The 13,988-nt window shown below is 43.0% G+C and overlaps 1 protein-coding gene across 2 annotated transcripts in view; it reads right to left on the bottom strand.

Moving 5' to 3' along the window:
- Positions 1-13,988, bottom strand: part of DGKQ (diacylglycerol kinase theta) — an 87,434-nt gene that overhangs the window by 60,827 nt on the left and 12,619 nt on the right. For both annotated transcript variants that reach the window (XM_039359687.1, XM_039359686.1), the window contains exon 2: positions 4,796-4,875. In XM_039359687.1, the coding sequence (XP_039215621.1) occupies positions 4,796-4,875 (80 nt within the window). The remainder of the gene's footprint in view (positions 1-4,795; positions 4,876-13,988) is intronic.

The following is a 13,988-nucleotide window of genomic DNA, read 5'->3' as shown; positions in this document are numbered from 1 at the left end:
GGAGCCTGGCCCAGGGTACAATGGCTATGGCCAACACCATCTTGCCCAATAATTGGGAAAGTGTTAGTATCGGAACTGAACGTTGCCTGTGAACCCAGCGAGCCAGTTCCCTGATGCCGGCCACCCGGTCTTGGGAGAGATAGACCATACAGTTGGTTGTGTCTATCATGGCCCCCAGATGCAGCAGCCTGGACGAGGGAACTGTCTGGCTCTTCTGAAAGTTTACTGAGAATCCGTGTAATTGGAGGACGCGAATGACGGTCCTTACGTCCGCCTGAGCTGTCTGTAGGGATGTTGCTTGGATTAGTATGTCGTCTAGGTAACATTGGACGCGTATTGGGATTTTTCTCAGTTTGGCGGCTACCGCTGCTAGTATCTTGGTAAATACCCTGGGTGCCGAAGATAGACCGAAGGGGAGAGCTCTGTATTGGAAGTGTTTTCCCCCGTAACAGAAACGTAGGAACCGGCGGTGGTTTGGGTGGATGGGGATGTGAAGGTAGGCTTCCGTGAGGTCTATCGATGCCAGGAAGTCTCCTTCTCTGATGCTTCCCAGGATGGACTGAAGGGATTGCATCTTGAATTTTTTGTATGTGATGTAGCGGTTGAGGTTTTTTAGGTCCAGGATTGCCCTCCATCCTCCTGAAGTCTTTGGAACCACAAAGAGGATGGAGTAAAATCCTCTGCCTCTGTATTCCGCTGGGACCGGTTCTATTGCTTGAATGTCCAACAGGTGTTGGATGGCCTCCTGCATGAGTTTGCGTTTGGTGGGGTTCCTGGAGACCGAGCAGTTGATGAGTCGGTCTGGGGGTGTGACCAGGAACTCCAGGGACAGCCCGGACTGGATGGTTTGTAGTACCCAGTTGTCCGTGGAGGTCTGCTCCCACTGGTGGAAGAAGTGAGCTAGTCTTCCTCCAATGGGTAGGTCTATGTAGGAGTCATTTTGTCTTCCGGTACGGACAACCCGTTCCACGAAAGGGTCGTCTCGACTGGTTTTGTTGTCTGGGCTGGAACCCCGGTCTGTCATAGGGGCGGCCGTACGGTTTGTTCTGCCTGGGAGTGAATGGCTTGGGTGCCTGACTGATAGGCGTGGTTGTCGGTTGACGAAAGGACTGCCTACGAAAGTAAGGTGTGGTACGTTTGTCTGACCTTTTGTTCAAGTGTGCCATGACCTTCCGCTTGTCTTTGTTCTCTGCAAGATAGGGGTCCAAGGCCTCCCCAAACAGACCGTTGCTTGAGTAAGGAGTGGTCGCTAGCCGCCACTTAGCCTTGGTGTCAGCTTGCCAGTGTTTTAGCCATAGCATTCTCCTGGCAATTATGTTGGATGCTATGGATCTGGATGAAAAAATGGCCGATTGGAACGTTGCGTCTGCAGCGTATTCCGTGGCTGCTACCATCTTAGCCAGGTCCTGGTGTGTTCGTATGTCCTCCATAGGAACTATGGTTTGTAGTTGTTGCAACCAGATGAGGGTGGCCCGGACAAAAAAGGAGGCCGAGGTGGCTGCTTTGATGGCCCATGCCGCTGTCTGGTGGGTTTTGCGAAAGGCTTGTTCCCACTTTTTGTCATCTGCCTTAAGGGCCTCCACTAGGTCCCCAGCCATGGCTGTCTGGGAGACCAAGGGGGTCCAGGCTTCATCTACTTTAGGAATTTCTAAGGCCTCATTGAGGTCTGTGGCAGTGCTGTATAATTTTTTGTCCGTACCACTCACTGATGGGAAGGAAGCGGGAGAGTCCCATGGCTTCTTGATCCCTTTCAGGAAAATGGCGGGGCAAGGTATATGGTGTTGCGTTGTCACCTTTTCTACGAATACGGGTCTGGATGTGGTGGCCGGTGTCGCTTGCGGCTGAGAAAACTGATCCGTCCCCATGTCCGCAATGGCTGTGGCCTTGCGTAGTATCGTGAGGAAGCGGTTGGGATTAAATAATCCCCCTGAGGGGGGCTCAGGGGGAAGTTCCTCATCCTCTGACATAGAGATCCCAGGTTGATCCTCCTCTTGTGGTGAAGAATAACCACTCATGGAGGACTGGGCCGGGGAGACGGGTTCCTGAATGCCTGAGGACTCTGAGGGGAGTTCCGAGTGTGGCATGGCTGAGATGGAGGGCCCCTGGTCGTGGTGGGCGGAGCGCTGTGCTAGGGCTCGGTCCACCACTTTGGTTAATAGGGCCTCTAGCCGTCCATCTGCCCAGATGTCCCCTATGTCATTACCTTTGGGTGTGGTGACCGCAGGTGGAGAGTTGGACTCAGTGGTTGTGCCTGCCGCCGTGGTTGTTTGTTGGGCTGATGTAGATGGCGGATCCAGTGGTTGCGGTGTTCCTGGAATGGACCACGCGCTCTGGGTTGATGTGGATGGACCCAATGGTAATTCCATCTCGGTGGCCGCTATTTGAACCAATTCCAATTGGGCCTGCCTCTGCGCTCTGGAGAACTCCTTCTCCAGGGCCTGGTGCCTACGGCTGGCTTGCTTTTCCGCCAACTTGGAGGGCCTCTTGAGCGAGTGTTTTGTCTTCGCTTTGCACTTGCCTGCCGCCTTCTGGTCAGAAGGTGTGTTGCAGCCGTAATTGGGAGGTGGAGGGGTCGTGCTCATGGATTGAGGCAACGAGGGTCCCTCCATTCCGCTTGAGCAGTCCCAGAAAAACTGAGAAGACGCTCAGGCAGGCAAGTATTGGCGGGAGCGAAATTGGAACAAGTACCAGGACTGTTCCCCTGATCACCCGACCACAACAAAAATATTCTCTCTGGGCTAAGGTCACGGTAGCTGAGGGAGGTACCGAAGGCACGTTTGGAACCACTCTTTGGGTTCCGCCCGGAGGCCTTAGGTGACCAGGCAACGTGCACCAGTAGAAAAAGGAAAAGGGAGGCAAAAAATATCAGTGGCGACCTCAAAAGGGTCTGTAGGCCTGACTTAATACACAGCAGGTATCAAATGGCGGTCACCTAGAGCGGAATTTATTCTTATTAATACTATTACTATTATACTAATAATAGGAACAACAATAATAGTAAAATAATAATAATAATAACAACAACAACAATAATGGTGATGATGATAATATTGTGTGTTCTGTCTTTAGGCCTGTTGGCCCTGCAGTCGCTTAATTTTTAGCTTTAAAAAAAAAAATTTTTTTTAATTATTATTATTATTATTTTTAAAATTTATGTATCTATTTTTATTATTATTATATTTTGTCCTATTATTATATGTGTGTATCGGGGGTGGAGCGCTGGTTGTGTGCTCCTATTCCGCCTCTATCAGTGATTCCAGATATGATGTAGAGCTTCCTTAAGCTCGGTTTGCCTTTCTCTGGCGAGAGATGGCAGCCACAGCTCGTTTCTCCCTGAAAAAGGGCTTTGCAGATCCCAGGAGGGTTCTCTAGCCTCCGTTTCTTGGTTGGGCTTACTCCCTTCCTGTGCTTCGTTTCCCTCTGAAGATAAGCTCCGCAGCCTCCCAGAAGCTGCTTGTGCCCGGGGATTTAAATTTGGCGCGCTGTGACGTTTTAAGGGAATCCCAGCCAGGGATTGCCTTTGTTGTCTGAAAACGGCAACTAAAATGGCGCCCGCGGTTGCCCTGGGCTGCTAGGGAATCTCCGATGATCCGAATTCAAGTTTGAATCCGGACCTGGAGATTGTTATTTTTTCCCCCAATTTGAGGAAAAAATCCCTTGGAAGGTTGGGGAGAAAAGCTCAGCAAGTGGTCTCTGCTGATGCCTTTTTCCCCCCCCCTTTTTCACCTCCAGAGCCCTGGGGCTGACTGGGATCCGTGGGGAGTTTTCCCCCCCCACACCCCCTTTTTCAATTTTAATATAGGATCAGGGATGATCCCAAGGAAAACTTAGTGGTTGGGGAAAAGGTTCAGCAAGTAGTCTCTGCTGATGCCTTCTTCCCCCCCTTTTCACCCCCCAGAGCCCTGGGGCTGGCTGATATCTGTGGGGAAATTTCCCTCCCCACCAATCCCCTTTTTAATTTTAGGTTTGAGATCAGGACTGATCCCCAGAAAATTTTGTGGTTAAATTCCTATAGGTGGAAATTTTTTTGGGAAGGGGAAGCCAATTATCAAGGGATAATCAATCAATGGATTTCTTGTCTAACCTGATAAGCTGAGAGCCACGCCAAAACGAGTCTTCTCCGAGCAGAGACCAAGTTAAGAATGGACTCCACAGGAAGTGGGGGCGTGTCAAGCTTTGGCTACTTGGTCTCAAGAGCAGGCAGACAGAGAAAACCCATCCATGGATTATCCATCTCCTGTACTGGAGAATGTGCCTTTTCTCAGATATGTTTATCAACTGTGAGGGCAGATCTGTGTTAGCCCAGGAAAAGATAAAGCAGTTTTAAAGAGCTCCAGACATATTACTGTTTTCACAAGCTCTGAATCACGGCATCTATGCACAGTCCTATTGGATTCCTTTTAATTTGTATTCACTTGTTAAATCAATAACCTGCCTTTTTCACAGGAGCTCAAGAAGTACATAGCACTTATACCTACTTTTCCACAGCAGCAATCCTATGAAATAGGTTGCGCTGGAGAAAGTAACTGATCTAAGTCACCCAGTCAGATTCTGTGGCTGATGATAGACTAGAACGGGGGTCTTCAAACTCGGCCCTTTTATGACTCATGGACTTCAACTCCTAGAATTCCTCAGCTAGGCACGCTGGCTGAGGAATTCTGGGAGTTGAAGTCCATGAGTCATAAAAGGGTCAAGTTTGAAGACCCCTGGACTAGAACCTGAATCTCCCATGTGTTAGGCATCCAGTTACACTCCACTGGATATTTAGCTTTTCCCCAAAGCACGAGCAACTTACCCTTACAAGACTTGGAGCAATAGACGAGCAAGGTATCTTCACATACTTCAGGCACTTCTCATGAGACATAAAATTGCAAACTGTGGAAAACAAATATACATGTCAATTTGTATTAAGAAACAGACAAAGGTAAAAGTCCCCCTTAGCCCATTCATTAAGATTCAGTATAGTGTGTTGTATGAATTCTTTTAGTGTCTTGATTCTCCTGCCAATTAGCTTTATTGGATGATGCTTTGTACAGATAATATGAAATATGGAGAAAAGCATCTTATTATCTTCATTCAATGAATAAAAACATGTAACAAAAATATAAAAAATATAACTCCTTGAAGAATATGGCATTTCCTCATGGAAAAACTGCTTCCACTCCCTGATTCTTTAAGTTTATTTTCTGTAGAATGTTTTCTGATATCCATGAACCAGAGGTATACATAATTTTCCAGTATATCATTGTTTTAAAATTAGCATTATAGTCTTGAATATTTTATTTTCAGTTTCTTTTCTAAGCTGACTTTGAATTTGTCTCTTTCACAGCATTCTACACTCCTCAAACTACAAGTAAAAGGTATAATATACGTGGCAACATAAACTCAAATTATGCAGATGAAAACCTAATCTCTCCAAATTTCCAGCAGGCTCTTTTCCAACTGTGAGTATGGACAATAAATAGGAAATAAAGAGTAATATAAATGTAACTTCTATCATTACACAAAACTAACCTTAAAGATATTTTTCTGTTATAAAAATAAAGTGGACATTTTTAATAAACTATATAGTAACAACAACAACAACAACAATAAAGTTGGAAGGGATCTTGGAGGTCATGTAGTCCAATCCCCTGCTCAGGCAGGAAACTTATACCATTTCAGACAAATGGCTGTCTAGCACTGTCAACTTCCAGTGTTGGAGCATTCACAGCTTCTGGAGGCAGGTTGTTCCACTGATTAATTGTTCTAACTGTCAGAAAAGTATGTGTCTTGATATCTTTATATAAATTTGTATTTTTGCTTACAGAATAATTTCTCTCATTACATGATCTCTTCAGTATAACGCAGTGGTTCTCAACCTTTTTAATGCCGTGACCCCATAATACAGTTCCCCATGTTGTGGTGACCCCCAAGTGGGTGTGGACACCAATAAGAGGGAGTAGGATAGCTAGGGAAAAGGGAAAAAAATGGCGGACTGCATGGTTTGGCGACCCCTGTGAAATGGTCATTCGACCCCAAATGGGGTCCCGACCCACAGGTTGAGAACCACTGGTATAACGCATATGGCCTTGAAATTATCAGCTACTAACTAGATAGAGAAGCATTTTTTTTTTTTTTTGTCTCTAGATGTTAAGGTGAAGTACCATTAACAGTTAATTTTTCCTTTCCAATTTGTTTTACGTCATGCTGATTAAATTCTCTGCCAGCTAAAGTAACAGGCAAAAAGAGGATAACATAAAGTTTTGTAAAGTGTTTGGTTCAGATAATCACTTGAGAACACTGCAATGTAATTCAAGAGAGCAGAAAGCAAAATAGAGAAAAGGATTAAAGTCTTAAATGCATAGATTTTATTCTTTGCTGTAACACTTAAACCAAGGGGATTTAAATTATTGCAGAATGCAGAACCTGTTCATTTTTAAAAAAAATCTGGAATCCCTATTCAAGAGGAGTGAGGCTTCTGATTTTCTCCATTAGAAACTAAGATTTGAAAAATCCTCCTTTATTCCAAAGTTGATTTTATAAAAAGAGTTGCTATGCAACAGGAATAAAATAATTTGGCAATCAAAAAGGACAAATTTCAAAACTTGCTATATCCAAAAGAATATTTTATAAATGTCAAACAAAGACAAATATTTTTGTCTGGCTTAGGAAATCATGCTGATATAAACACAACTTCTGCTGAAATGTTTGGGAAAGCAAGTTTGCAATACTATATAAATGAGCCATTTTAAAAATATATTTACTTATTATTTATTTGTCTGCATGATTTTGACTGAAATTCAGAATCAGGAACCTTTTCTCAGAGTTTCTTCTAACAGTTATTATGAATAATAGACTTTTCTATAATGTAGTGGATGACCTCAGAAAAATGACACATTACTATCATTTTTTTTTAAAAGTGAAACAGAAGAGAACATTGCCATAACTACCCACACTTTTTAAAAAAATATATATATGTTAAATGAAAGCTACAAAATGCACATATTTTGCATATATATCCAGACACTGTATAAGTTTCACCCATAATGGCTGGATGAAAAGGCTGAGAAAGAAAAATGGCTCTCCATGGCTGGTTGGGAAATCCTGGGAGTTGAAATCTACACATCTTAAAGTTGGCAAGGTTGAGAAATACTGCATTAAAACATCTGCACATGCATTCCTCCAACTACTTCTCTTAAGAGTTGAACTACCTATTGCAATGACGTTCTAGATAATCATCAATATAAAAATAAAACACCCACAAACAATCAGCTACAAGGTTATATTATGTTACAAAATCTTGCTCTGGATTCCAAATCATCCAATGTGAATTTAAAAAAATCTCTATTTTCTCTGTAGTATTTTCCAAACCAATGAACCCCCCCCCCACGTCCTATGATTTCTCTTTTATTTGCATGTACATGCCTCTCTCTGGCAATCAGAGTGTAATCCCAAACAAGGGGGCAGGGCTTTGTTCTTAAAACACCATATTCCTCTGTTTCCTAATTAAACGGTAGGATATTTCACTGATAAGTTCCCCAAGCTGTTCGTTTGTTATATAAATCAGGGCAATGTCACAGTCAGCTACATTTTCTGTGCTCTTAATCTAGGATAAAATAGTAGGCAATTATATCCAGTTATGCAGAACTTAATTTCAGCATGAGACATGCAACAAATAGTTGTATAAATATTAACTTGGGCTAGAATTCAATTTTAAAAATTACTTCCATAATTTTAATTACTTTAGGATCACTTTAAAACTGCCCAGTCGGGTTTTTTTAAAAATATTTAAAATTACTCCCAATAATTTTAATTACTTTACAGTTTAATTACTTTAAAATTAGTTTAAAACTGCTTGGAGGTGCTAGGACTTGGGGGCATATACATTTAATAAATTATTATTATTATATGCTGACAAAAGTTCCAAACTAGAAAAGCAACAGCAATAACACTAATTCTGGCTAAATTCCACAAAAGTTCTTTTTTTAAAAATAAATTTTACACTACTTCCTGTTTCACAAATGGTTGTCTTAAAGCAGTGAATGGCATGAAACTTTTTCCATTGAAGTACATAAATGACAAGACAAGAAAGAATGAATGAAAACTAATCAAAGAGAGAAGCAACCTGGAATTAAGGAGAAACTTCCTAACACTGAGGTCAATTAACCAGTGGAACAGCTTGCTTCCAGAAGTTGTGGGGGCTTCATCTCTGGAGGTTTTTAAGAAGAGACTGGACAGTCACTTGTCTGAAATAGTGTACGGTCTCCTGCTTGAGCAGGGGGATGGACTAGAAGACCTCCAAGGTCCCTTCCAGCTCTATACCGACTGACTGAAATTGGCAAGGTCTTCCAACTTCTTCCCCTCCCTTGCAACATGGCACACAGCTCAAGAGTTTACCCAATTTTTAAAGAACAGCTTTTCTATGGAGAATATAGGGAGCCAAAAAAGTATGACATATCTTTCCCAACCCAACTGAAGGCTGGAAAGAAATTACATAAAAGGGCTCAAGAATTCTGTCCTTCTATCCGTGTGTCTATCAACAGAATAACTCTCCAAAATCTGAACAGATAATACAGATATCTTCAACTTACAACCATAACTGAGCCCAGAATTACAGCCGTAAGTCATGCCAGTTGTTAAGCAGGTTACCATGTGACCACACCCCATTTTACGATCTTTCTGGCAGTGGTCATTAAGCGAACCATTGCTGTTGTTAAGCGAATGCTATGGGGTTTGCAGTGGATGTTTTTTTACTAGAAATCAGAAGTAAACACTGGTTTCCAGCAAAAAAAACTTAGTAAATCATGGTCAGGTGAATAAATGTGAGCTGGCTACCAAGTGCGCAAATGCGATCCTGTGACCACATGGAGAGGGCAACCATCAGACCTTCCAATCTGTGTCATAAGTAGCCTTGGGGAGGTCAGTTGTAATTTTTTGTTATAATTCAAGGACTACATGCAATGGTGGGAGACGCTGGCAAAAGAAAAAGCAAGTTCAAAAACTGGCCATATCTGACTTAAGGCTATGCAGAAAAATATTCCAGAAAAATCCCCCCAATTCATTCCCTTTTAAGACAGGGGTATCAAACTCAATTTCATTGAGGGCCGCATCAGCATTGTGGTTGTCCTCGGGGGGGGGGGGCAAGTAGGTGTGGCCAGGGTGGCGCAGCCTACTGGGTGAGCATGGCTGGAGTGGGTATGGCCTACTGGGTGGGCATGGCCAGCTCTACATCGTTCGTGAGAAGGGTGCCTGTGGGGGCCTGGGCAGGAGTGGGACAGATCTGAGAGTCTGGCAGAAGGGGGTGGGATCAGGGCAAGCGCCAAGGCATGGTCCACTGGAAGAGCCTGCCGAAACCCCTCCCCCGGAGCCCATCAAGCTGGATATGTGAAGTAGGCAAGGGCCATTTGCTGGCCACTTCCAGGTGATGGAGCATTTCTTCATTCCTCACAAAGGGTGACACCTCCCCAGCATGCACCCAGGGGACGGGGCTGATGCGGCAGGGGCTGGTTCCTCGTTGTTTCCAGACGGCCTTGTGGAGCTAAGACTGAATGTGTTTCAGCATAGATGGCCACCACAAAATTGTACATTGGCTCCCGGCCGGCCTGGGCCAGGGCCAAGGCAGCGGGGGCCATTCCCTAGCTCTTTCCAGGATGGCTTAGCGGGCCACATGAAACCACGTCGCAGGCCGCATCTGGCCCCTGGGCCTTATGTTTGACATGTCTACTGTAAGAGAAGCCTTTGGGGAAAAATTTGGAATGCTATTGACCAACCCTCCATTCTAAGCCCCCACCCCTCCTCCTTCCTGTCATGTGACTCAGAGCATGTGCAGCCTGGCCTGTGCTTCCCAGTGCTCACACACAGATATACGTAAATCCATTGACAAAACGAGAGCAGGAAATACACACAAAAATGTCAACACATAAATCCATTACACCAGTGTTTCTCAATCTGAGCAACTTTTAAGATGTGTGGACTTCAATTCCCAGAATTCCCCAGCTGATATGTCCCTCTAGGACAGTGTTTCCCAAACTTGACAATTTTAAGGCATGAGGACATCAACTCCCAGAATTCCACAGCCAGCAACGCTGGCTGTGGAATTCTGGGAGTTGAAGTCCACATGCCTTAAAATTGTCAAGTTTGGGAAACACTGCTCTAGGAAATACTGGGAGAGTTGAAGTTCACACATCTTAAAGTTGCCCAGGTTAAGAGCAGAATTTTAAAGATGAATTTTCCCTATGAATTTGCTTAAGATTTGGCACTGGTTTTTTTTACCCCAATGTTTCAGCTACTTTTAGAACCAATCTAGAAGCTGCAGAGAAGAGGCACTCTCCTCTCTTGATATCATTCTCTTGATATCCCTTACTTGAGATAATGTGAGGTACAAAAATTCTGCAATTTATTTTTTCTTGGCCAATGCTCTACCTGCTTAATTGCCAGCAACAGATATACTTACTGTTATTTCTTTCACTGGCATATAGTTCTGAAAGAAAATTGGAGAGGATGACTCATGCCCATTCAGCCCTCTCAAGAAACTTGAACACCTTGGGTATGCATAAAGAAATAGGAACAAAAAAATAAATAATAGTATTTAAATATCTAACTCCATCTTATAGGGTGGGAGCACCGAATTATACAGGTCTTGGAGGGAAAATCTTTGTCTCCAGCTTATCTGCAATTTGGCTTTTTTGCAATTAAACTCAAACATCACAGAAACTGTAATATGTAATATTATAAAAGCCACTGAAAAGTCATGTGAAATATCACAAAAGCTATAACCTATAGTTAACTGTTTAAAGATTGCTGTTAAATATTCCCTATTAAAATAAAGGACAATGTGTAAAATAAACTCAACTGCACTGTTTATACTATCTCTATTAAAACACCTCAATGTTTTTTCGACTTCTGCATGATTGTAAAAAAAATAAATAAAATCCAGCTGCTTTAAGAGTCACATGCCAGGTAATGAGTAGATTGCTTAACGTAGGGGTGTCAAACTCAATTCCACTGAGGGACGCATCAGCATTGCGGTTGCCTTTGGGGGGTGGGGGGTGGCCTACTGGGTGGGTGTGGATGGAGTGGGTGTGGCCTATTGGGTGGGCATGGTCAGCTCTACATCGTTTGCGTCAAGGGTGCCTGTGGGGGCCTGGGCAGGAGTGGGACAGATCTGAGGGTCTCTGGCAGAAGGGGGTGGGACCGGGGCAAGTGCCAAGGCATGGTCCATTTCTTCATCCCTCACAAAGGGTGACACCTCCCCAGCATGCACCCAGGGGCGGGGCCGATGCAGCAGGAGCTGGTTCCTCGCTGTTTCTAGACGGCCTTGTGGAGTTAAGACTGAACGTGTTTCAGCATAGATGGCCACCACAAAATTGTACATTGGCTCCCGGCTGGCCTGGGCCAGGGCCAAGGCAGCGGGGGCCGTTCCCTCACTGTTTCCAGGGTGGCTTTGTGGGCCACATGAAACCACTTTGCGGGTCGCATCCGGCCCCCGGACCTTGTGTTTGACATGTCATGGCATTTTTTTTTAACCGCATTTGCACAGAAAATAGAAAATAATAAGCCAAATTACAGCATAAGACACAACACAGGAAATGTAGTTAAATCTGGTTTTACCATTCATTATTCCTCTCCATACCTTTCAGCCTTGCTTCTACCCTGTCTGTGCACCACTTCATACACTGCCTTTATTCTTTAAACTTCTCACCACTCTCTTTCTGAGAATCTCATTATCTCCATCCAACCATGACTTCCTTGGTTTTTCCCCTCTTCTTGCTCATTCTTTTTTCCTTCATATATTTGATTTGTGATTCAGGCTTCATTCATTCATTCTTTCTGCATGACTAAGTCACTTAAATGCTCTGATGTTAAGTCCACCACCTATGCATTCCTGATCCTATCCACTCCCATTTCTTAGGTGCCCTCTATTCGACTGTATAGCTCTTTTAAAAAAATGTCATCTCCATCAAAATCACAGTGCGTTTTCTCTCCTTCTTTTAATCTTAATAGCTCTTTGCTCTCTTTGACTACATCCTTTGCTACTATCATTTTTTCCTATACAAATCACACAAGATCTCCACCTTAACCCCATTCACTGCAACCATCATTCTTTCACATTTCTTTTTTTTCATTCTCAGCCTGTTTCACTTCATCATTCCATGAAGCATCCTTTTTCACTTTTCATTAGGCACACTTCTGAGGCATTCTCTAATGTAATTTTTTTTTTACTGTCTTTGAAGCAGCTGCCCCATTTTTTTTCCTTACATTCACTTTCCATTCATTCTTCTGGGAAATTATTCTATATTCTTCTGCTTTCTTCCTGCAGTTATTCTACTCTAGTTTCTTTCACTTCTTTTTTCTCCTTGTCATTTTTCCATAGATCCAATCTTGATATTATAAGATAATATGCCTTGTCCAGGATTCAGAACTTCTTATATCCTTTATTAATTTTCTCAGTCTTTATAGTAAACAATGAAATCAGCATGGTTTTTGTTAATTCCTTTCCCATGTGTAAACATGAATAGAATTTTGATTCGACTGTATACTTGAAACATGCGTTCTTCTAAGCAGATATTTTAAAAAAGTTACTTGCACTTATGCTTGGGACTATGGATGTTTCATTATTTTATGTACATTTCATCTCATTCCTGCCACTCATTTCATCATCTAACAGAGTGGTTCTCAACCTTTTTAATGCCGCGACTCCCAACCGGTCGTAAGTCGAGGACTACTCAATCGATCGTAAGTCGAGGACTACTCAACTGGTGCAGCACCGTTTGCAGAATGGGACTTTTGGCGGGCTCAGCAGGGCAGAGACAGCCTGGACAATTCCTATTGGCTTTTGAAAGCCAATAGAATTAGACTCTATTCAAGAGACTTTATTCTATTGGCTTTCCAAAGCCAATAGAATAAAAGGGAGTAGCACAGCTAAGGAAAAGGGGAAAAAAATGTCGGACTGCGTTGTTTGGCGACCCCCGTAAAATGGTCGTTCGACCCCAAATGGGGTCGCGACCCACAGGTTGAGAACCACTAATCTAAAGGTTTTGTTCTTCTTCTCTGAATTAATTCAGAATGTTACACTATTTTTCCCCAAAACAAATCTTCATGTCACTGGAACACAACATGTACCTCTCACTAACCAATGTCTTCCTATTTTCATATGCATTCATAACCATGTGAGTTGTTTGAACTGGGTTCTGTATAATTCAGAGTTGTCTGAGGACTTGAATGAGTTTCACAGGACTAAGGGGCCAATGGAGAGGAAAAAAGAAGCAGCACTGAAAACATTCAGCCATCCACGCCTGCCTCAATGCTGCAGGCATCCATATACATTTCTCTAAAGATGCAAGAGAAGGGATAGAGCATGTCAGCTGACACTTAGTACCCCACTTCTCTTAATCAGGGGTTCCAAGAAAAAAAATAACAAACAGGTTCTGCAGCCTGAAAGAATTTGAAAGCTCTTGATCTACTTAACACCAATCCATACTTTCTATCATGAATTGTAGACTTTTTTTTCATAATTAATCCTACATCTTCACTTTCCTGCATGCATTTACCAATCCCACTCCACAAAAATCAGACTGACTTTATTCAGGTCTATTGTATCCTTCACAGTCAGAGAAAATTATCAGTTTTTCTATCTTTCATTTCATTCTTTGATTTCACTTCAAATCTTGCTCTTTTACCATGCAACATCTCTTACATTACAAGTCAGTCTTCCATATGCCAACCCGAATAGCATACTATGATCTCCATCACACATTTTGTTTTTGATCAAAGTTTTCATGTAACACTTTTTGGTAAGGTAAAAAAGCTGCAGATAGATTACCGGCCTTAGTTACAGCTGTGTCCCGCACCGTATCTCCAGTTAACAATAAGAACAATACTGGGCAATTCTGATAATAATCAAAATAGAGCTGGAAGGGACCTTGCAGGTATTGTAGTCCAACCTCCTACTCAGGCAGGAAACCCTATACCATTTCAGACAAATGGTTGTCCTGTTTCTTCTTAAA

Source organism: Crotalus tigris, unplaced genomic scaffold (assembly GCF_016545835.1).
Source record: "Crotalus tigris isolate CLP2741 ecotype Arizona unplaced genomic scaffold, ASM1654583v1 scf7180000019100.1392032, whole genome shotgun sequence".
NCBI classification, from domain to species: domain Eukaryota; kingdom Metazoa; phylum Chordata; class Lepidosauria; order Squamata; family Viperidae; genus Crotalus; species Crotalus tigris.
Note: the sequence above shows the minus strand (reverse complement) of the source record. Positions and strands in the feature narration are given on the sequence as shown.